This window comes from Thunnus thynnus, chromosome 16, assembly GCF_963924715.1.
Source record: "Thunnus thynnus chromosome 16, fThuThy2.1, whole genome shotgun sequence".
NCBI lineage: Eukaryota > Metazoa > Chordata > Actinopteri > Scombriformes > Scombridae > Thunnus > Thunnus thynnus.
In genome coordinates, this window is record NC_089532.1 from 16,531,332 (window position 1) to 16,553,293 (window position 21,962).

Here is a 21,962-nt window from a genome sequence, read left to right on the forward strand (position 1 = left end):
TTTGATTTGATCATCATTTCCCAGAGATTTCCACAGACAAAACTTTAGAACATGTTGTACTCGAAAGCCCTCACTTCTCACACAAAAAACAAAACCTTCCAAACCTGAAAAACTGTGATCATGACCTCTGCTTGTTGTCATCCACAAGATTTAGTAAATATTTTTTTAAAGTGCTGGGTATGAACAGTTGGTGGTGATAATGCCCCGGTGAGAAGATTATTTGCAGTTAAGGAGGAAATAGAAGAAGAAATGGGGGGAACTACACGCTGGATTGATTGGACTACATATTGACGTCATCACTACGCGCTTTTGGTGAAAAGGACCTTTAGTGAGAAAGCAATACACGTGAGTGTTTTGGTTTTACAAAATATACCGCACAGTCTTTCTTTTCAGGTGAACGAAACGGTGCACTTTTTGAAAAGTTTCGTCGTGTGTAATTTTCAGAAAAGTGCTTATTTGCGTTGAAATATCCAGACTGAAGTTTAGACTACATGATACAATTCAGCACAAAAGTTAACCGGCGTGTTTATAATCAAGTGCATCGTCTTCTCATCACGCATTATAACGTAAATAATCCTGTTGGTTTTCTACGGTGTCAACAGAGCAGCTCGACGATGGAGCAGGCAGCTGTCGGCACCGAAACACCGGCGGAGGTAAACAACAGCCCGGTGTCATTGGAGAGAGTCACGGTGAAAGACGCCACAGTGACCGGCAAACGCAAAAGCGACGAGCCGGACAACCCAGAGACGAGTGGCCGGGGGAAGAGGCGCAGAGGAGCCGGAGGAAAGAAGCTCCGCCCGGGCGAGAGGTACATCCCTCCGCCGCAGAAGAGGAACCCCGGTGTCAGCTTCAGCAAAGAGCACTTTGACGAGACCTCTTATTACTTTGAAGGTGGCCTTCGTAAAGTTCACCCATATTACTTTGACTTTAAAACCTACTGCAAAGGTCGATGGATAGGGAAGACCCTTCTGGAGGTGTTCAAGAGCGAGTTCAGAGCTGAGTCCATAGAGTATTACCAGAAGGCTGCAAAAGAGGGCCGCATCCGGCTGAATGAGACCTCTGTGGAGGACCTGTCTGTGGTGCTCAGGGTCAGTATCATCAGTACATCTGTGTGGTTGTATGTCTGAGGTTCTCAAGGTTGGGGCAATTATTACGCATGCATGGCTTTGTCAGTATAGTAGATTAAAGTCAAATCAGGTCGGGTTTTAGTAAATGTTAAGTTTGTGCCTCTCATGTAAGAGGCTTGAACTGTAACCACACAGTGTGCTTGCATACTGAAAATGCCATACATCCCTGAAAATCCTGAGATTTGTGAGGTAACTAATTATTACTAAAATTATTCAGCAACAATTTTGATATTGCATACAAATGGCAGTAACACTTTATTTTACAGGTCCCCTAATTTTATTCTCATTTCTTGAAAATATTTTGAGTCATTTTCAGATATTTAATGGCTAATTTCTTTAGGACATTTGGTTAGGGCTGTGTAATATATCGATGTTATATCAATATCGTCATATGAGACTAGATATCATCTTAGATTTTGGATATCGTAATATGGCATAAGTGTTGTTTTAAAGTCTGCATTACTGTAAAGTGATGTAATTTTCTGAACTTACCAGACTGTTCTAGCTATGTTATTTGCCTTTACCCACTTAGTCATTATATCCACATTATCAATGATTATTCATCAAAAATCTCATTGTGTAAATATTTTGTGAAAGTACCAATAGTCATCCCTACAATTGTTGCAATATTGATATTGAGGTATTTGCTCAAAAATATTGTGATATTTGATTTTGTCCACATCATGCAGCCCCACATCTGGCACAAATTATAAGAAAAAACTGATGTTTAAGTTGTGTTAAGTTGGTTTAGTTGGTAAGAACTCACTCGTTATAGGCTATTTGAGTTCATACATAGATGTTCTTTTTCAAAATTTTCCTATTAAAGTAGACTTTTGTCACTTCTTTAACTGAAAGACTCAGTTTCCAGTGTGTAGTTTTGTGTGCTAAACCTTATTAGCATATTAGTTTTTTTTCAATAACTTCCTAAAAGTAACTGCCGTGTAACTGATAATTCTTTGGACATTTCTTTGAAAGTGTAATTAAGTATTATAGCAAACGTGCTTGTTATAGAGTTTTTAAGGAACAACCTAACATGCCAATATGTAGTTTGACACACAAAACTACACACTGAAAATTGAGTATTTTATGTCAGTTCCAGAAAAAATACCAACTAGACCAACTTAACACTGTCTCATAAGTTGTGTCTAATCATTTGTACCAGATTGCATCACCCTTTCTGTAAGATGACCTAAAAAATAACTGTTAAAAAGTACTCAGATCATTTCCAGGAAATTAGTATAAAATTAAAGGACCAGTAAAATAAAGCATTACTAAAATGACAAACATTGGCTGGTTCCAGCTTCTCAAATATGAGGATTTGCTGCTTTTCTTTGTCACCTATGATTATTAATTGAATAACTTAGAAAATAAAGTAAATAAAATTGAACAAGACTTAACAAGCAACTCAAAGACTTTGCCCTGAGCTCAGAGAAATTGTAATGGAAATGTTTTTCACCATTTTTCTGAAATGTTTAATCAAGAAGATAATTTACAGATAAATTGATAATGAAAATAATTGTTATATGTAGTCCTAGTGGTGTTTTCCTGTTTTGTTTTGTTTTTTGTTTTGAATTGTGATAAACGAGTAATTACAGAGTCCGATTTCTCCCAGAATAATATATGAAATACTGGACAATGACAGGTCCAGATTATTTCCCATATAAAATCCTGTTCTTATGCAGTATATTTAACTGGTATTTTTCAATATCAAATCTGTCGTACTCTCAGTTCCCAGGGACGCTGAGCTAAAACTAATGCAGTCTGATATAATAGCTCCACAATAAACTCTACCTTCATGAAGGTTATAGTGTTCAGTTTTTGTTCAAAATATTTTAGAGAAGTGTTGGTTCAACTTTATGCCCTTTTTTTAGTTTGTGGTGGTGTTCACTTGTATTGCTTTATACAAAGAGGTGTTTCTAATATTTTGTCCTCACCTTTTATATCAGTGAAAGTATACTTAGATATTAGAAACATCTCAGTGTTAAGCACTAGTGGTGAGCAAAAGTTTTCATTTCATTCTGTTTCTTTAATAACTCTCCGCAGAATAATGACCATATGAGGAACACTGTGCACCGCCATGAGCCGCCTGTTGTCGGCAGACCCCTGGAGGTTTTGGTGGATGATGGTGAGGTGCTTGTGGTTGACAAGCCTGCCTCCATTCCAGTCCACCCCTGTGGCCGTTTCCGTCACAACACAGTGATTTTCATTCTGGGTAAAGAGCGAGGCATCTCTGAGCTGCATACAGTCCACAGACTGGACAGACTCACCTCTGGAGTGCTGCTGTTCGCCAGGACACTGGAGACATCAAAGAAACTGGACCAGTTGGTGAGAGACAGACAGGTAAGTTCAGGATTCAGGATTCGTCTGGGGCTATTCTTTAATATGTCCTATACTGTTTGCATCATAATGTATTTGCAATATGATGCAGTACTCCAAAAAGTCCTGTGTCTTTTCAACAGCTTGAAAAGGAGTATGTGTGCCGAGTGGAAGGGGAGTTTCCAGAGACTGAGCTGGTCTGCGAGGAACCCATCCTGGTCGTTTCCTTTAAAATTGGTCTCTGTCGCGTTGACCCCAAGGGAAAGGAGTGCCGAACCGTCTTCCAGAGGCTTAGCTTTGACGGAAAATCCAGCGTGGTCCGCTGTTTACCCCTTACTGGCCGCACACACCAGATCAGAGTGCACCTTCAGTACCTGGGCTTCCCCATCATCAATGATCCCATCTATGGATCCTCAGCCTGGGGCCCTCACAGGGGGAAGGGGGGACTGGTGGGAAAGAGTGATGAGGAGCTGCTGCGGGCTCTGGTGGAGGAACATCAAAGTCAGGAAAGCCTGCACCTGCTGGACATACCTGATGGCAGCATTGAAAGTGTACAAGAGGCAGCGAAAAACAAGACACCTGAGAAAACGGATAGGATAGAAGACTCCTGTGAACCTGACAAGAGTGGAGAAAATCATGAGACACAGACAGATGTGTGTGGTGGTGACAAAAAGCCAGATGCACAGGTGGCGACAGATTGTAGCTCTGGCAGCGAGACAGTGAATGAGGTGAGTCACAGCACCAGCTGCACAGACCTGAACAGTAACAATACCTCACTCAAAGAATCTCAAAGCCCTCTACCAAACAATCAAAGAGAGGAAACCGACTCTACTCAGAAAACCCCTCGAGTGGCAAGAGACAAGCTGTGTAGTGAATGTAAGCTAGTGCGACCAGACCCCACAGAGAAGGAACTCATCATGTATCTCCATGCTTTACGCTACAAAGGACCAGATTTTGAATATTCTACACGTTTACCTGATTGGGCCAAAGAGGACTGGGTTGAAGATGATTAGAGCCAAACTGATGAACTGCTGGTGATTTATGAGGGTATTTAGGCTACTGCTGTCATGCACGTTTATCAAACACTTTGCAGTATGGACTGAAATCCAGTTTTGATTTACTGTGATGCATTTCTGTTTATAATTTAGTAACTTCTCTGGAGGTGGTAACAAATGCCTCAAAATAATTGATGATTATGAAATGTGTTTAGCATACTCTGTTTTTTCTAGAACTGAGCATGTAGATATATATTTCCTTTTCTGGAAGGTCTGCCTTAAGCATAAATTCAATATGGAATTGGATTCCCTCTCATTTTACTTTGGTTTTAATGTCAAGAATACAGATTTAATTTAAAGCTCCCTTCCAGACATGTTTAAAGACATAAAAACACCCTGCTTGGAATAATAATGCAGGTCGGTTATGGTTTGTTTGTTTTTTAACCAAAAACGGTACAAATTATAATGTTACAATTCTTAAAATGGCATCTACGCCTTCTCCCTCATTGAAAAACCCTGAATGTACAAATATGAAAATAATTTTAATTTCAAAAAGTTTTCAGACATTTAACCGCTGGACACAAGATGTGTCCTTCACTGTAAAGTCTGCTCTCAGTGTATGTGTAGCTTGAAATCTGTCTGGCACTCCAACCAAGATGTAAAATGAATTAAAAACCAGTCTGCAGGAAAATAAATGTTTTATTTTATTCCAGTTTTGTGAAAAATTACAACATTGACACCTGTAAATAAGAGTGGTTGGTGACCTTTTTACTTATTTTGTTCATAGAAAGCCTGTGATTGGTTTAATTCACCTCTAAGGCAGGTCATTCTGCTGAGTGATTTGTAGTGAAGGCTCATTGAAGAATTGTGATTATACAGTCAAGATGTCAAAAGCAAACACGTCTTACAATGAGAAACAACCCTGCTCATAGGCACATTTGACTCTTCTTGTTAAGGTCTTTGTGTTAAACCACCTTCTCTGGACCTCTGACACCTCTTTATTCCATACTTAATATAATATATAAGACTATAAACACATACCTTATTTTACTTTTGTAAAGGACACATCCTTGGCACAAAAACACACAGATACAGCTGTTTCAGCGTTCGAAACAATCTGTTGAAAGAAGTTTGGCACATGCTTCACATGTCTTCTGTACCATTATTTGAGTGGTAATGAGACATGTAGAATCAGCTGACAGTAGGGGAGGGAGGGGGTGTTAAAAGGCTTTCTGTTCCTTTAAAGATTTGCCAGTTGGAGTTTCTCTTAAGAGTGCTGCAACAAGGTTTATGTACAAGTCAAAGCATGTGATGGTAAAACTACTGCTTTAGTAATCTCAATTAGAGCTCACTGCTGCTCACTAAAGGCAAAGGTATACACAGCCAATTGACAGATCCTGGGACAGTACGCACCAACTCACCAAAATTGTATAAACCCACATATAGTGTTTTATCTGTATTAAAACCCTTTTTTGCCTTTTTAAGTAAACATGACATTTGTGGGCACTGACACTGGAATAAACAGCATGACTTTTTCAATTTGACAGCGAAACAGTAAATGCAAACAAGCCATGACACTACAAACAACACATCGCAAACCGCAGGTTTCTGATTTTCTACATCATGGTCACAGAGGACATACTGTACACATTATCATCACAAACCCAACTGTAGGATCTTGGCTATAGTCAAGTCACAGTTGACGTGATAATGACTGGTTCTGGCTAACATACTGTATGTAATTCTGTATGCAGGCACATACAATGCAGCACTTTCTCTGTATTTCTCACATTTATCTTTTAACATGTTTTCAGTCAAGTCCTTGAATGTAATATGGCTTGTTAAGATAAGTTCGAGCACGGAGAAAGGCCAGCGGTTGGATGCTGGTGGCATTGTATTTGTTGTAACCCAGTCTGTGCAGATGTTAGAAAGTTCCAGGCACAAAGTAAATTCTGCAACAGCAGGCAGCAGGTGCAGTACTTGATAATTCTTTTGTTGACCACATACTGTAGCTTTAGTTTCTTCAAGTGTGATACTGGTGCAAGGTTAGAGCTGAAAGGAAAGCTTAATCTTTTACTGTCTTCTTCTGAAAATGCCGGGATGAACAAATCATGCTTTGATTTGACCTTTTGCTGAACAATTTAACTTTCATGCTCTGAACAGAAACGGTAACAACCTTAGCAGCAACACTAGACAAACATGCTGTCACATGTTAAATTTGCAGTTGGCTTATATTTCCCTTTAGTATTATACAAAAGGAACAGCATTGTGCTCCCTTTGTAATTCCTATATGCTTGTGTAAGTACAGTGATTCCTCTTCATATATTCAGAGCAATAAATGCACAGTGTTGAAAAAGATTCCTCCAGCTTTGCTCAACATGTATCCTCCCGTTGTCCGTCTCTCTTTATCCAAACGTCCGGCAAGTCTGGCTTACTGTTGGGTAAAATAACGACTTCTTCACTCTGGCTGCTGCGGCCCTTACCACAAGTCTCGTAAACTGTTTCTTTCAATGAGAGACGAAGCGTGTCTCTTTTCCCATTTAGGTGTCCTGGTTGTAAATGAACTTCCCCTTCTTCTTCATTTTGCTGTGTATTTGAAGGCCCTGGTTCGATGTCACTCAGGCACGTTTCGTTGGAGTCCTCCAGACCCTCGCAGGAGCTCTGAGACTGGGAGGAGAGGTGATAGTGATGATGGTGATGGAGCTCATCTGTGGTTTGTTCCTCTTTGCAGAGAGATGGCTGGTCGATGGTCTCAAGTGTGTGGCTGATTATAGTCTCCTCTATGCTAGAAGATGAGGAGAAAGATGTATTGCTCCAGTGTTTCACCCCACCACACTGACTTCGGCAAGTTTTACACAGCAGCCTGTCCTTAGTTAGGTCCTCTTGTGCCAGACCTGCAGGTCGCAGAGTGTTCTCTTTGTAAGGAGATGAGGTCTGGAGAGCTGGAGGCGGTTGGCTGATCTTATGTTGACGACTTTGCATCTCCTCACTGTCCCCATCCACATCTCTCCCAGAGTACTCAATCTCATCAGAGAGCACAGAGGGCCGGTTGGACAGCTTACTGGTGCAGGTGCTGTTTTCAAAGCTGTCACTCAGCCGGTAGGCCAGCGGCTGCAGCTCGTACTGCTCCTGCCCTCTGCCCCCTCCTCCTCCCGCTCCGCTCTGTTTCTGCCTCTGTTGACGCTGGTGGTTGGGGTACAGATAGCCACCTGCGTCTTTGTCATAACTCCTCCTCACTCTAGATCTGCCAAAGGCCCCATTAGCAGCTGAGGCAGATGAGGAACAAGGTTCTGCTGCTGCTGAGCTTGATGACAGCACACTGTCGGTCTGGTCTGAAAAGCATGGCAGCGTGATCTTTCCACAGTTTTTCTGGGGTCCAAAAAAGCAGCACAGGGACTGAAAAAAGAAGGTTGCAAATCCACATGCTACGCATTTCACCAAAAACAGGAAAATCCCAAGTTTTCTGAATAGCAGGACTGTGGCAGGCAACATGATGATCCCCATGCTGAAAAATGCACCAGAGACTATTGCTACAGGACATCCCATCCTTTTAGTGGAGTGTGCTACTTTCCCAATTTTGTCTGAATGAGGAGCGGAGCTGTAGGATATGCAGTAATTAGCAATAAAATCAACAGACAACCCTGCTGCCGATGATATAAACAGAGCCTCAATGCCACTCAGCTGCCATTCAAGAAGAACCAGGAGGCCGACCGTGACAAACACACTGCCTCCTACAGCCACAGTCCCATATATACTCAATGGAATATTCCATGTGGTTAAGAGAAGCAAAGCAAATGTGAGAGCTACTGAGAAGCCAGCTACCACCAGAGTCTCTGAGCTTAAAGACTGCTGTAGGTCAAAAAGAGACAGCTGACTTATGAACCAGCCATTCTCCAGCCCTTGTGGTGCCCCTGATATTTCTCTGTTAAACCACGTCAGGATTTCTCTGTAGAAAAGACTGGTTCTACTAAAGTTGAAGCTGTAGAGGTATGTGGTTTTGAATGCCAACACGAGGGCAGCGACCTTGCCATCTGGCTGGAAGTACAGACCTCCACTGTGGGCCAGATGGCCCTCAGCGTACCTCTCTGCCAGCATCATACTGAGGCAGTTCTCAAAAACGCTGGGAGGGTAGGGGAAAGGGATGTCATTACAGCAGAAATGAAGGGCATCATCACTCTCTGAGCACCTTCTGACAGATACCCAATGTATAAGCTGCTCCACAAGGCAGATATGGTCTGTGGTTGCATCTTTATCCTCTGGTGATGGCGCAGCATAGAAGCTTTGGTTCTGAACCCGAACACATAGGTCCCTCAACCAAACCTGCGCGTCTGGTCGGCTCATGTTAAAGTCTGGGTCAAGAACCAAAGAGCCGTTGCTTCTTGGGTTAAAGTGATCCCCGTTATCAGTTGGTTTGACGCCCCAAACAAGCATTAACCTCACAGGCTTGTCCTCTCCATTCCTCTGTCTCTCAAACATAAACATGTGGCGATACTCTGCGTCGTATCTCTCAAACGGGTGACTGGAGCGGAAAAGCTGGGTGACCTTGCTGTCAAGGGTGGGCAGTTTCATACCAGGGTCAATGCAAGACATGTACGTACCACCAGCGGCAAGCACTGCAAACCAGCATACCCAGATGTATCTAAACTTCACCACTCCACAAGGCAGGATTTTCAGAAATAACAAATTGGAGGTGTCAGCGAAACCTCGTTTCAATTCTCTCAGCTTCTGCCCGAGAGTGAAGAGGCATCGCTTGCGTGAGCTTGTATCCCAGAAGCCACCGGTGTTTTTGGAACAGCATGGTTTCCATCCCTGCACTGCTACAGATGCAGAGGATGCTTCTGTGTAGCGCTCACGCAGAATGAAAGAGCATGGCAGCCACACTAACGCTAAAAGTGAACTGATGAAAGAGGAAGTTCCGAGGTAAACAGAAAAACATCTGATTGCTGTAATGCTGCTGAGATAGCCAGAGAAAAATGCTGCGCTAGAGGTTAATCCTGATGCTAAAATCAAATACCCAACTTCTTGCAAAGCTCTGTTTACTCTCTTCTCCAGGGAAGCCATGGGGTTCTGAGATAGCTGCAGATTCCAGAAATCAGCAAAGATGAAAACCTGATTGGAGCAACTTCCCAAGAGAATAAGAGCTGCGGAGAGGTTGACCAGGGGGAAGAACGTCAGCTGAAATGCTACTTTGTAGAGAAAATAGGAAGTAAGGAGGGAGCCTGCGATTGCTATCACAGATAATGCTACTATGAAGAGAGAGTGGAGATACAGAGCCATGGTGAAAAGAAGGGAAACAACAGCTAGGATAGGGTATACTGAATCTCTTGCCAGGTAATACTTGAAGAGCGTCTGCTTGATGCCAAAGTCCATGCCGGTGATAGTCGTGTTGTTGTACGTCAGGTCCCTGCCTTCAAGAGTGTTCATGTATATCTCCATCATGTGTTCTCCTTTGTCCACGGGTAAGAACAGAAGGCTGTACTTCAGCGTTGGGATTTGGTATTCAACAGTCTGCGGCCCGAGGAAGTCTTTATCAACCAGGAAGTGTAGGATTTGGAACACCACGCGGGATTGTTTGCAGCGGGACGGGACAGAGGAGCAGCTGCCATGTTTAGGTCTCTCAACACAGGCCTCAACCAGATGTCCCTCATGATAGTACAGAGCACACTTCCGGAGAAGGTTTAGAGATTCAGAGACCTGATGTGAAAAGGAGAAAATTGAATGACATTAAAGGCCTTGATAAAATCACCCTTCAAACAGATCATTAATGCACTCCAGGAGTTATGTTATAAAGTAGAATTAAAATCTTTTGTGGCATCGTTAAACATTTTTCTTATTGTTCACAATTCACATGAAAAGCCAAAACCAACTATTTATTTGAGAAAGTTTTTGTCTGTATGAATGTTAAATGGTGAAAAACTGAGAGTGGAAAAGAAGTTCAATTTCTTCTTTTTGTGTACGACTTGGAATCGGTATAATATACAATGATACCACTTTCTAATAAGTTTTCACCACCTGAAGAGATTTTTCACTGCCTGGAAACCCAACAGTCGTTCTTATTAATACATGTAGCTTATTACTGATTGAGACAGAATTAGTAAATAATTTAGTCAGTTTATAAACCCTTTATAAAGGTATAAAGGCTTTAGAAAGTGGTACCAATATCTTGATATCACTCACATAGTTCATGTTAATTCTGTTATTGACAAGAATTAGAAAAAACATTCCTCCAGAAAACTAAATGAAGCTTTAAATGTAAAATAAAAAATGTTAGATCAGTGGTAGAGTATGCTAAACTCCAGCTTCATTTACTCAGCTATTTTAACTAAGTAAGTGAACATTGTGCTCAGAATATTTTACCACAGATATGTCTCTTATCAAGGTCAAGAATGTATCTGCATGCTAAAAAAATGTTAATTTGTACCATGCACCTCACATCTCACTTGCAGTGCAAGATTGGCTATTGCTTTGAACTTAGAAAAACTTTGTGGTAATTATTCCAATTAATGAAGTAATTTGTTTCTCTGGTATTTTTTAATGGAAAGGATATGGAAAAGAAAGCTACCTGGTGGGAGGTTAGGCTGAGGCAGCAGGAGGCATTAGTGAGGACAGCCAAGTAATTGCCCAGGGACCAGCTGGGGCAGCAGCCGCTTCTGGACGTTCCCTCTGCCTCCACCCTCACATGCTGCTGGCACAGGTCCTGGAACTGGGCCTGGGAGCGTATCTGAATCAGACAAGGGAAATATTTTTTGAACACATGCCCAGTTTTGAAACAAATACACAAAAAATGAATTCATTTCATATGAGGTAATATACTGCACATAAAAATCATGTTTTTAATTCCTGCAGAGAATTTAAAGGTGGGAAAGAAAGAAAAATGAAGTGGTGATTAACAGAAGATGGTGGCTAAAGAGATGAAGAAAGAAACAAAAGGCAGAGGACTAAAGGTGAGGTGGAGGGTTGAGTAAATCAGAGCGAACCCTGGATTGCTCCATCTCACACATGGCATGGATGGCCTTCAGGCTCCAGAGACTGGCTGAGTTTTCTGAACGAAACACCAGCTGGGACAAATGCTCGCCTGCGTGGAGAAAGACAGATGGATTCAAAGATGACTGGCAGTGAATCATCAATTTGTAGGGATGATTGGAAATGTTCAGAATAGCTTAACTGTTAGTAGAAGATTTACATTTTGGGGGTATAAATTAATAAAAATAAAACAAGGCAAACAACATATTTCATGTGTCCTGCTGTCTGTTTTGAGTATAAATTAGGCTTCTAAATGAAATGCAAACCTCAAGGCTTGGAATTGCTAATAAATTCGTTTAGGCAGTTTTCTGGTGTTTTTATGAGGCAGAAACAGAAATATAGTCTTTGATCTAACAGCAGACTATTTCAAAGTAGAACTTTAAGAGGAAAATGTGGAGTAACTGAAAATGCATTCAACAAACTTCTTTCTTTGAAGCCACAACTGAAAGCTATTACACACATCTCAAAATCTCACTGTTTTTGTAAATTTGTACTTAACTAGTACGTTCTTACCGTTGTTTTTATGCTGCACTGTTTTCATTAGTGTGCTGGGAGTGCTGCTTAATCCCTAACAAGCTGAAGGGTTTTAATTTACATATTTAAAAGTATCTCAGCTTCTGAATGGGCTTTGATTACAGTGTTATAATATTTCCATTTCATTGTCTGCTCTGATGAATGTGCCGGAGCTAGCGGTGTTTATATTCCTCCTGGCAACTTGCTTGAATGTGCTATACAAGTCTAGATATTGCAATTAGGAATAGAATTGATATTTTATGCAAACTGATAGAATACTTAATTAACCCTAAATTGGAAATTGCAGAATGTATTTTGAAAGGTGTTTGTATTTTTATTGTTGCTGTTATCAATAGAGTAGCAGTTTAATTTATATATTTATTTTCTGTGATTTAAGAGTGTGTCGGCAGGGATGAACCGACTAGGACTGACCCACCAGGAGCGTTGCAGAGGAAGGTATCTGGAGATGAGTCCCTGGCCAGCATCCTCTTTTTCCGAAGTCTGGAGGCGTCCTGGCTGCCGCTGCCATCTCTACTGACAGCAGCCCCAAAACTAGCAGAGATAGAACAAACACACACACACATTTAAAACATGATGTTAAAAAGTAATAAGGATCATTTTTAAACCTACATTAATTTATTGTTGGCCATTTGGTGGTAGTGCAATAAGCTGTAAACATAATATATTGTCACCTTATAATGTTGAACGAAACAAACAGCAAACAGCTGCTTATTTACACATCCAACAGACTTGGAGCAAAGCAACATTATCATTCATTTGGCAGTGTGTTTTCTGGCCACCTGGCAAATGTAAGTCCAATATTCACTCTGCTTTCGGCTCAGTTTTGGTCTCCACCAACTCCAACTGAGAAAAATATCTGGCCCTTTAGTGGCTAAATGCTCCACTATGTTTACCCGCTAGTCGCTAACTTTGTCTATCTAACATTTAGTGTTGGGAGTCTAGCCTACTGTGGGTTTATCAGATCTTTTTACATGAAAACTGCTGTCTGCTGCGACTGGAAACAAGGTTGATGAGAGCAGTGAGAGTGAACCAAAACAGCAAAGTCACAGGTGGGAAAACTGAAACAATGACCTGAAAGACACTAAAACGCTCCCTCAGAGCTGATGGAGAATAATTTGATTATTGTTAATATAGAGCTACTTAAATCATTTATTTTATTATAAAGTTAATGATTGTACATACTTTTAATTACATGTTCATATCTATAATAACATTTATTTGATATTTCTATATTTAATGAGCCTTTATGTTATATCTGTTTTGAATGTGTTTTATGCTATATAAAGTTAACACATGTAAAGTTATGTATATTAGGTGCAGCAACAATACTTATAACCTATAACCCCACACCTGTATACACATAAGTTGACAGGACCACCATCGCTGCATGTGTACAGCTCGTTTCCATCTGTAAAGCATCTGTGTGCAGCAGTCAGTACTGCAGACCGGCTGTGTAGAAAGTCTGCATTCTGACCTTTTACTGAGCTGCTGTGGTAAAGGAGACAAAATTTTCCCCGGGCCAGTGTTCTCCAGCAGCTCAGACAAGCTGGACTGGCGGACTCCAATGTATGTTCCCCGTGGCTCAAAGCCCTGAAGAAAGAGCACACACACACACATACAAACAGACATCAAAGCTAAAGACAGCGTGGACGCTGGTGCCCATCAATGCACTGCAGCATTTTACTGAATAAATCTGCATCATTTGTACCTTGTAATAGTATCTGAATTGCCATTAAAAAACACTCTTGGATTTTTTTTTGGTGATTTGTTTGATGTTATTTTAAAAGAAAAGAAGGAGAACTACTTGGACATCAGACTCCACACTTAAATAATCAGAAAACCCTTGTGTTGGCCCAATTATATTTAATTTGTATGTAAATCCTTTTTTTAATATTAGTAATGACTCATTGTTGAGATTCACATGCTGCATTTTCAGAATCATTCATTAATCAGTGTTTATCTTGTAAGCACCCATCTCAAAGGTGAGAAGATGTACTTAATTAAGATGACAGCAAGTGTGATCTAATTCATAGTGGATCATTGAATTTGAGATGAGGTTGAGGTAAATGGATATGCCTGAGATCATGAGTCATTAGGGAAACCGTAATTAACACTCAGCCTAAGGTGATGAGGGAGGTTTGTATTGTAGATTTGACAGTCGAGGTACATGAGCTGCACTAAGGGACACCATAGGAATAAATGTAATAAACAGTATGCTTTTGTATGAGCGTATGTCTCAGACATGCGCCTGTTCCCCAGAGTGATGACTTCTTCCAAACTGACTCACCAGCAGCGGGTCAGAGAAGTCTGGCAATGGACCAATGAAGAGGCCAGCCAGTGAGCAACCCAGAAGCAGCACAGCGCAACCAATGAGCACTGCTAAAGGGTAATCCACTATCACCTGGGAATAACTGCCAGATAGAAAACCACAGAAGAAGAAGCTGTCAGTGACACTGAGTAAAGATTCATTATTATGATCATAACAAGTGTGACATGCATTACCTCTGGGTTTGTAAAGTGAAAATGGGTTTCTGTGCTTACTTTCTAAGGATGCAGTAGAATCCTCCATCCCTGTTAATAATTGAAAACTTTATTATAATAATGATCCACACAAATTTGAAAAGGATGAACAGAAAATGTCTGTAAACACACCTGACTGCCACCACGTGTCGCTGCGTTGGTTTTTGTGTCCTGCCTTCGTTTGAACCGTGCAGCCAGTGACATCTCACAGCACTGTGACGTGATTGATGTGCAGAACTACAACTGTGTCCCATTTTGACCACTACAACTCCTTCAGCATGAGGCCCTGTTGTGTTTGAATGACAGTCCTGGCAGGTGTTTGGTTTAATTGGCTCCTGATGGCTGCAATGGGGACATTTCCGGGGCTGTAGCGAATCGTAGGCCCCGGCACGCGGACCCTGGGGAACCTAAAGAAAAAAAAAAGATAGATGAAACAGAAATATTGCATATTATGATCTTCTCATAGAGGATTCTTGTATCACTCAAGCCCCAGTATTTTGAGTGACACACTGACTATTTTTGTCACTGCCTCCCAAATCCAACATCTATTTCTAACCTGAGACAGTCCGACTTTTAATGGTTCCATATATATCTATCCTTAACAAGATACTGTACAGTCAGTGCTCATGCATACTTGGTGATAAAGCTGACAGGAGGAAGAGGGTCTGCCAAGGCTGCTGCAGCTGTCACATAGCTCCCCTTCAGTCTGGATGACTGTCAAATGGGCCTCAGCAGCACACACACTGTCGGGAGGGCACAGAGAGACCGCCGGGATCTCGCTGAGGAGAAGAGAGTACAGACGGGAGGAGAGAAAGATGGGTGTGAGGAAGAGAGGAGGGAGGAAAAGAAAAGAGAAGAGGAAAATGTGTCAGCAGAAGAGAAGAAATGATTGGCATATAGGCAACAGTTCTTTTAGACTGAAGGTGCAAAAGTTCCGTCTGTGAAACAGTGCAAATATGCAGGTGATGTCTGTAAAACTTAGGCATAACAATCTATCTCCCCCACTACACATTGATTGACATCTCAGTTTCTTGACTATATTCTTGGCTCAACTTTATCTCATATTCCAACGGAGAATTGAGCGAGCCAGCAGAACTAATGAGGTAAGGAATGGATTTCTGGGTAACGCACTGTGGCTAGTGGAAATAAGGAGGCCCAATTAAAAAAAAAAAAGAAAGGTATGTGAGAGACTGTACATATCATGTCAGAGACCCCATTATGAGAGAGAGGTAGCTGGCTGTCCAGGATAGATAACATGAGGCTGAGTGATGACTCATGGGTAATGGCAGCATTCAGGAGAAGCCTGGAGTGACAAGTGTAATGATATGTTTCTCCCCTCTGAGTAATGTATTTCTTTCTCATTCCTACAGTATGGCTAGGTTGCACAGTTTATTAGTCCATGGAGTGTTGTGTTGGGCCACCGCTTTGGTCCAGACTGAATTAACTATTGGATATACTGACACGCAGTTTTATGCAGACATTTACGATCCCCAGTGGATGGAACTTAAAGTCCCTTGCCACTCAAAAATATGTTTTTCTATTCATTCCTACAGTTGAATGTTTGAGCTTCACTGTGCAGAAAAATGCATGTGCAGAGTTTGACTTTAGAAGGCTGTTTTCACATTCATCTGCTGAAAGTGGAAAGTTTCTCTGTGCTCATTAAAAACCTGATTTTAATAGGTGGGCCTATGAGCAGGATTTGTGACTTACAACTAGTTTGGAAGCCAATCCTGGTCCAATATTCAATTTACACAAGTGTGATGTGGAAACTTAAAGCCTCCATTGCACATAAACTAAGAATGGACTTTACAGTGAAGTAGGAGACAACTTGTGTCCAGCAGTTAAACTTCTGAAATGAAACAATATTCGCATTTTCATTGATGATGATGTTTTAAGAATTTTAACATCGTAATTATACTTTTTTGTGGAAAAAACATATCAGACACACATTATAGTTCCAAACAGAGTATTTTCATGTCTTTATACATGTCTGGAGAGGATCTTTAATGACTTTGATGGACTCCTCTAGCCTCTAGCACCACCAGTGGGTCAATGTTTTTACTTATCCTGAGAAATATCTCAATATTCACTACATGGATGAAAAAAACTTTGTACAGACACTGTCTTTGGTGATCCCCTGAATTTTCCCTCAGCACCACTATGTGGTGCACATTGTTGGTTTTGAGTGAAGTGTCTCAACAACTGTTGGATGGATTGCCATGAAATGTGGTGCAGACATTCATGTTTCCCTCAGGATGAACTGTAATAATTTTGGTGATCTCCCTTTATTTTTCATCATTACATTTAATTTTTAATTTGTCGAATACTTTAATAGTTACACAGGTTCAACTAACATTAATGATGGCTCAGTTTCATTCAATTGTCCAAGGAAGCTATATACTGGTAAACCATGCACCATACTGGAGTTAATAAATTTGGACAAACTAAATGTGATTCAGCCATCATTAATGTTATTAATTGTAGCGGTGTTTTGCCTGCTTTGAAAATGTCTGCTGTGAAAAACATGTATTAGCCTAAATGTCAGCATGCAACCATGCCAAACCAAGATGGAGAACATGGTAAACATTTATAGGCCTACGTAAACATGTTAGTATTATCATTGTGAGCATGTTAGCATGCTGATACAAGCATTGATGCTGATAATATCAACTAAAATTTAGGGAAATCTGTATAAAATGAGGTACAAGACATCTATAAAATTTCCATTTGAGGAAAGATGATGTGCAGCCACAAGAACTTTATGTTAAGAATTGTTTATTATCACATTATAGGATTTTAGCTTCATTCAGCCTATTTCCAGATTTTTTTTTACATCTCATGATATTGAAACTGGACTAATTAGAGACCAAACTGAACCACTGAGTACTGTTGTAGTTACATCTCAGTAAAAAAGAGGGCATGAGGTCTGTGTAGTCTACCACATGCTTGTTTTTCCACAGTCGACTGGATGCAACCGCACTTCTTCCTGTCTTGTCACTATGGCGACAGAGTAAGTCAACATAGGCTAAATGACCTCACACAGTTTTATTTGGATTCCATAATAAGGCGCACCGATGATGAGTAGTCTGTTGAACTGGTGGTACACAGTGGCAGAGGGATTATGGAGCTGATTAATGGTGGAGCTCAGTGAGGAACTGAACCTCAGTATTTTGTCTTCGTATTACAATAAAACTGTAATGTGATCTAAATAATAAATTGCTTACTGTGTACTCAGCAGCTTTTAGTCACATAGCAGATGTTTTTCAACTGATTGAGCCTGTTTAGGTGCTGGACTGAGTAAATAATTACATTCAATAAAGGGGAAGTCAACACTGTCAACTCATTTAACACTATATTTTATTGCTGTAGCATTATAAACCCCATTCAGTACTCTACGTCGGCTACAATACACAGGTACACTAAATTATTAGCAAATACCGTGTACTGTAACCTGCTGTGAATATTTAAGCCTATTACTCCTCTTTCATGGCTTTTCACAGGCCAGCCAATATAAACACACACAAGAGGAAAGAAATTCATGAAACTCATCAATATTTCAGCAGATGAATACAAAAATACATCCAGGAAGGTGTCACTGAGCTGCTCCCCACACTCCAAATAAAAAAGGACACTGACATTGTGCACTGATGCCAGAATGACCTCTGAGTTCACCTCAAAACATGCAAGAATACAACATAAAAGTTACTCTCATTTCATTTTAAATGCACTCAGCTGCCGCTTTATTAGGTATTTAATCATTGTTCCCTCTTGTCAAAACTAAGCTTGACTGGTAGTGTCAATTGCTGAGATGCTTGTTTGGAGCCAAAGTAACGTCTAGGGGCACTCAAAAGACTCCAGCAAGGAGAATCACAAAGAATCTCTGAGGTTAAAGACCTTCATCTCTTTCTACTCTCTCCTCTGTTTGCCTCTAGGTCTCTGTCTCACTCTCTATCTGCATGTCTCTTTCATCGACTCTCCGGATGCCACTCAATGTCACGTCCTCGAACATTTCCTGAACCCCCAATCACACACACATGTACATGCACTAGAAGCTCAATCTGTATTCAGGAGGCAAACTATTAACCTTAAGGCAGAGATGGATCTGTGTGGGTATTATTAGAAGATCTGCCTTCTGTGTTTAGAAGAGGAAACAAAAAGAGGATATCTTTCTGGGAGATACAAAACTGAGGCGTGTTGTTGAGGTAAAGGGTGTCAGGCCTCAGCTGCTTCCAGCCCCACTTTCATGTTTGAAGCCCCCTCAGCCATTTGATGTTTTTTTTTTTTTACATGCAGGGCCGTTGCATCAGTGGGGAACAGAGTGAGTGACAGGGTGACATCAGTGACCCAGACTTCTCGCCTGACCAACAGAACAGATCTCTCAGATCTTTGTCAAGTCAACTGAGTGTGAGAAAGTGTGTGTGATGGATGCTGCCCTGATTTGTGGAGCTACCGCATACAGTAGAGCACAAAAGCCTATTTATATGATGATGAATTAAAGAAGGAACTGAAAGCATTGTCTCTCCTTTATCATGTTCCTAAAGTACTCGTGTACTAAATAATGATATTCCCTAAAATGCTGTGATCACTAAACATACATTTGTAAAAGTAAGTTGACAGAAGATCCTCTCTTGGTTTCACCAGCAGTAGAGAGAGAGCAGCCTAATCAGGGGTTAATGATGTAGTTATCTTGTAAAGACAATTATTATAGTGTTATGGAAAAATAAAAAAGAGTAGAAACCATATCATGGCACACAATCTCATTGTCCACAGTATAAACACAGCTAGATTGAGTGCTGTTGAACAATAGCGGCCACAGGAGACACATTCACGTCTGCTGAATATCAATTTTTTCTGTCAATAATCAAGTTACACAGAGAGCTACAAATAAACCCACAGGCAAGAAAAAAACAACAACCCACCTTTGGCAAGCCTCTTGAATTCCCCTTTCATTTGTAGGAGAATCATCCATCACAATCGCATCCGTGCTTTCTCCTATTGTCGAGCAAGCATCCATCTCCCTCTGACTCGGCCTTAAAAAATGAAGCAAGAAAAAAAAGGCAATTACGAATGTCTTGTAATTTTGGACTGGGTTAGATAAACAGTCCCCATCTGCCCAGACTGAGTCCACGAGGATCAGAGGTACGGGCTTGTTTCTGCTACTACAGAGCAGCACCAGGGCTGTTTGGGTTAATCTGCCCCGAGCTGCGCTCTGATTGGCGGAGCCGCGGTGATGCTGAGGACGCTGCTTGGTCGCTGTCCAACCGGCCGCGGTGCTGGAACACAAAGTGACGGGTAGAAGGCATCAGTGCCTGGTTAATTGGCTCAGACAGGAGCTACAGCTGCTGTTTAATGTTTGTTATGAAGGTCCACAGACAGTGATGCTGTGTTCAATTAAAGCCATAACTTAATTGAGACCTCCAGCTGCTGATCAACGGTGCATCAATACCGAATGAGTTGGCAACATACTGTATTATTCTTGTCAGGACTGGCAAGGTGAATTCAGGTAAAAGCCACGATACCTCAACACTTTCTTTTATTAAATCTTAATTAGCCAGTAAAGGTGAGGTCTGATTTAATCAGACCTCACCTTAAAGGATTAATTGATTAGTTGTTTGGTGCATAAAATGTCAGAAAATGATGAAAAATATCAATCACTGTTTCCCAAAGCCCAAGATGATGCCCTCAAATGTTTTCTTTTGTCTCAACCAAACAGTCCACAACTCATAAAGTTATTCAGTTTACTATCATAGAAACCAGAAAATATTTACATTTGAGAAGCTGGAACCAGAGAATTTGGACATTCTTTACTTAATTAAGACTCCAAATGATTCATCGAACATCAAAATAGTTGGTGATTAATTTAATAGTTGGCAAATAATCAATTCATCGACCAGTCGTTGCAGCTCTAAACAAAAGTGTAAGAAATAGTCTCATTACTTAGCCTACACATTGTCACATTTTTATTTAAGCTTTTAAAGGACCAGTGTGTAACCATCTGAATACCCCATCCCCCACCCTCCCTCCCTCCTGGGCTACTATAGAAACATGGTGATGCAACATGGCGGCCTTATATCTCCATATGTAGATATAAAGGGCTCATTCCAAGGTAACAAAAACACAACAATTCTTATTTTCAGGTGATTATACACTAATTAAAATATACTTATGAATATTATATTCCATTTCTGCAAAGTCCGTTCTGCTAGATGCCACTAAATTCTACACACTGCACCTTTAAGTAGTATAAGTAGCACCTAAGTACCAAAATTTAGTCTGAAGCCTGGTCCCTTTAACATCTTGTTGTATTAACGAAGAAAAAGCATTTAATGTCAGCGAGTCCATGTGATACTACTGACATAGTATTGAACAGCATGGTTGGTACTTTATTCCTAATAAAACACAATTTATAAAGATATTACATGCTATAACTAGTGGTTTTGTCAATGATTAATAAATAATTTACTAATGCTTTATAGATGCAGTTATAAACTGTTAATAACATATTATATATTATTAATAACATATTTTGGGTTACCAGGTCATAACAAATCCATTTGAAGGGTTTAGCCATTTACTAACATGTATAACTGCAGAGATGATGGATAAAAACATTTATTAGTTACCTATAAACATTTCTAGCTGCAGACTAAATGACTCATTAGAAAGTGAGAAATCCATCAGCATTTATTAATGGTTTACTAACATTATTCAACAGACCAGCCAAAGGGCTTTTTCACAAACTGGCAACCCCAAAAGTTGTTCCTATTATTAGCTTATAACTGTAGGCTTACTCTATAAAGCAGTTATAAATGATTCATTAACCAATAATAAATCCATCACTTGCAACCCTTTATGAGGTGTGCAACACTAGGAAGCTGTCTAGTATAATCATATTTATGAGATTTTCATTAGATGTTTTACATGCAACATTTTTTAATAAGCCTACAGTCATTACATAGTAAAGCATGAATAATATTTCCGTCTGAAATATGGCGGAGTACAACCAGAAGTGGAAATTCTCAAGAAGTATCTCAAAAATCTCTTCAATAGTGTATTTTATACCTTCCTCTGCAGCTAAAGAGATTTGGCTTTTTTTGGTAGACTTTGCCAAAAAAGGGAGTTCTTAATATATTTTTTTAAATGTATTTAAGAATGACATCAGTTTGACGGTGATGTATTAGCCAAAAAAGTAGCTTTAGTGTTTCTCAAGGAAAAAAAATTGGGTGAATTAAGTTTTGGTGGGTTTAGAAATTGTTCTATTTTTATCATAATGAAGAGAACAGAAAAAAAAAACAGACTATAACTTAAGGCTACTTATTAAGAAGTGAGAGTCAGCCGAAGCCGACTGGCTCAAAAGGAAAAGGAGAAACTGTGACACAGCAGACCTGCGAGACTCACTGCTAATGAGGTGGCCGCTGGTCTGGCTCTGGTTATAAATATGAATCAT

The 21,962-nt window shown here is 40.3% G+C and overlaps 2 protein-coding genes across 3 annotated transcripts; one reads left to right on the forward strand and one right to left on the reverse strand.

Annotated features, from left to right (window-relative positions):
• Positions 1-244: 244 nt before the first annotated feature.
• Positions 245-4,879, forward strand: rpusd2 (RNA pseudouridine synthase domain containing 2). Of its 2 annotated transcripts, XM_067614162.1 has the most exons (4): positions 245-345; positions 603-1,088; positions 3,171-3,467; positions 3,587-4,879. In XM_067614162.1, the coding sequence occupies exons 2-4, from the start codon at positions 615-617 to the stop codon at positions 4,454-4,456; spliced, it is 1,641 nt and encodes a 546-aa protein (XP_067470263.1). In that variant the 5' UTR covers positions 245-345; positions 603-614; the 3' UTR covers positions 4,457-4,879. The 2 variants fall into 2 exon arrangements, with proteins under 2 accessions (XP_067470263.1, XP_067470262.1); XM_067614161.1 differs by lacking the exon at positions 245-345 and having other exon boundaries at positions 356-1,088.
• A 274-nt stretch (positions 4,880-5,153) lies between these two features.
• On the reverse strand, positions 5,154-19,679 carry disp2 (dispatched RND transporter family member 2). The gene is made up of 10 exons (XM_067614159.1): positions 19,435-19,679; positions 15,150-15,294; positions 14,648-14,922; positions 14,537-14,566; positions 14,283-14,406; positions 13,470-13,585; positions 12,411-12,526; positions 11,416-11,513; positions 11,001-11,159; positions 5,154-10,132 (listed from the first exon to the last, which is right to left on the reverse strand). Exons 1-10 carry the CDS (start codon positions 19,527-19,529, stop codon positions 6,812-6,814), a joined length of 4,479 nt encoding a protein of 1,492 aa, XP_067470260.1. The 5' UTR covers positions 19,530-19,679; the 3' UTR covers positions 5,154-6,811.
• Positions 19,680-21,962: the final 2,283 nt, after the last annotated feature.

What these genes read in the sequence shown, in the direction of transcription:
- rpusd2 (XM_067614161.1), top strand. Translation starts at nt 492, where the DNA reads ATGATACAATTCAGCACAAAAGTTAACCGGCGTGTTTATAATCAAGTG. An exon ending in ACCTGTCTGTGGTGCTCAGG is followed by an intron (nt 1,089 to 3,170) that starts GTCAGTATCATC and finishes AACTCTCCGCAG; the next exon opens with AATAATGACCATATGAGGAA. An exon ending in AGTTGGTGAGAGACAGACAG is followed by an intron (nt 3,468 to 3,586) that starts GTAAGTTCAGGA and finishes TCTTTTCAACAG; the next exon opens with CTTGAAAAGGAGTATGTGTG.
- disp2 (XM_067614159.1), bottom strand. Translation starts at nt 19,529, where the DNA reads ATGGATGCTTGCTCGACAATAGGAGAAAGCACGGATGCGATTGTGATG. An exon ending in TTCTACTGCATCCTTAGAAA is followed by an intron (nt 14,407 to 14,536) that starts GTAAGCACAGAA and finishes TCTATCTGGCAG; the next exon opens with TTATTCCCAGGTGATAGTGG. An exon ending in CCACAGCAGCTCAGTAAAAG is followed by an intron (nt 12,527 to 13,469) that starts GTCAGAATGCAG and finishes TATCTCTGCTAG; the next exon opens with TTTTGGGGCTGCTGTCAGTA.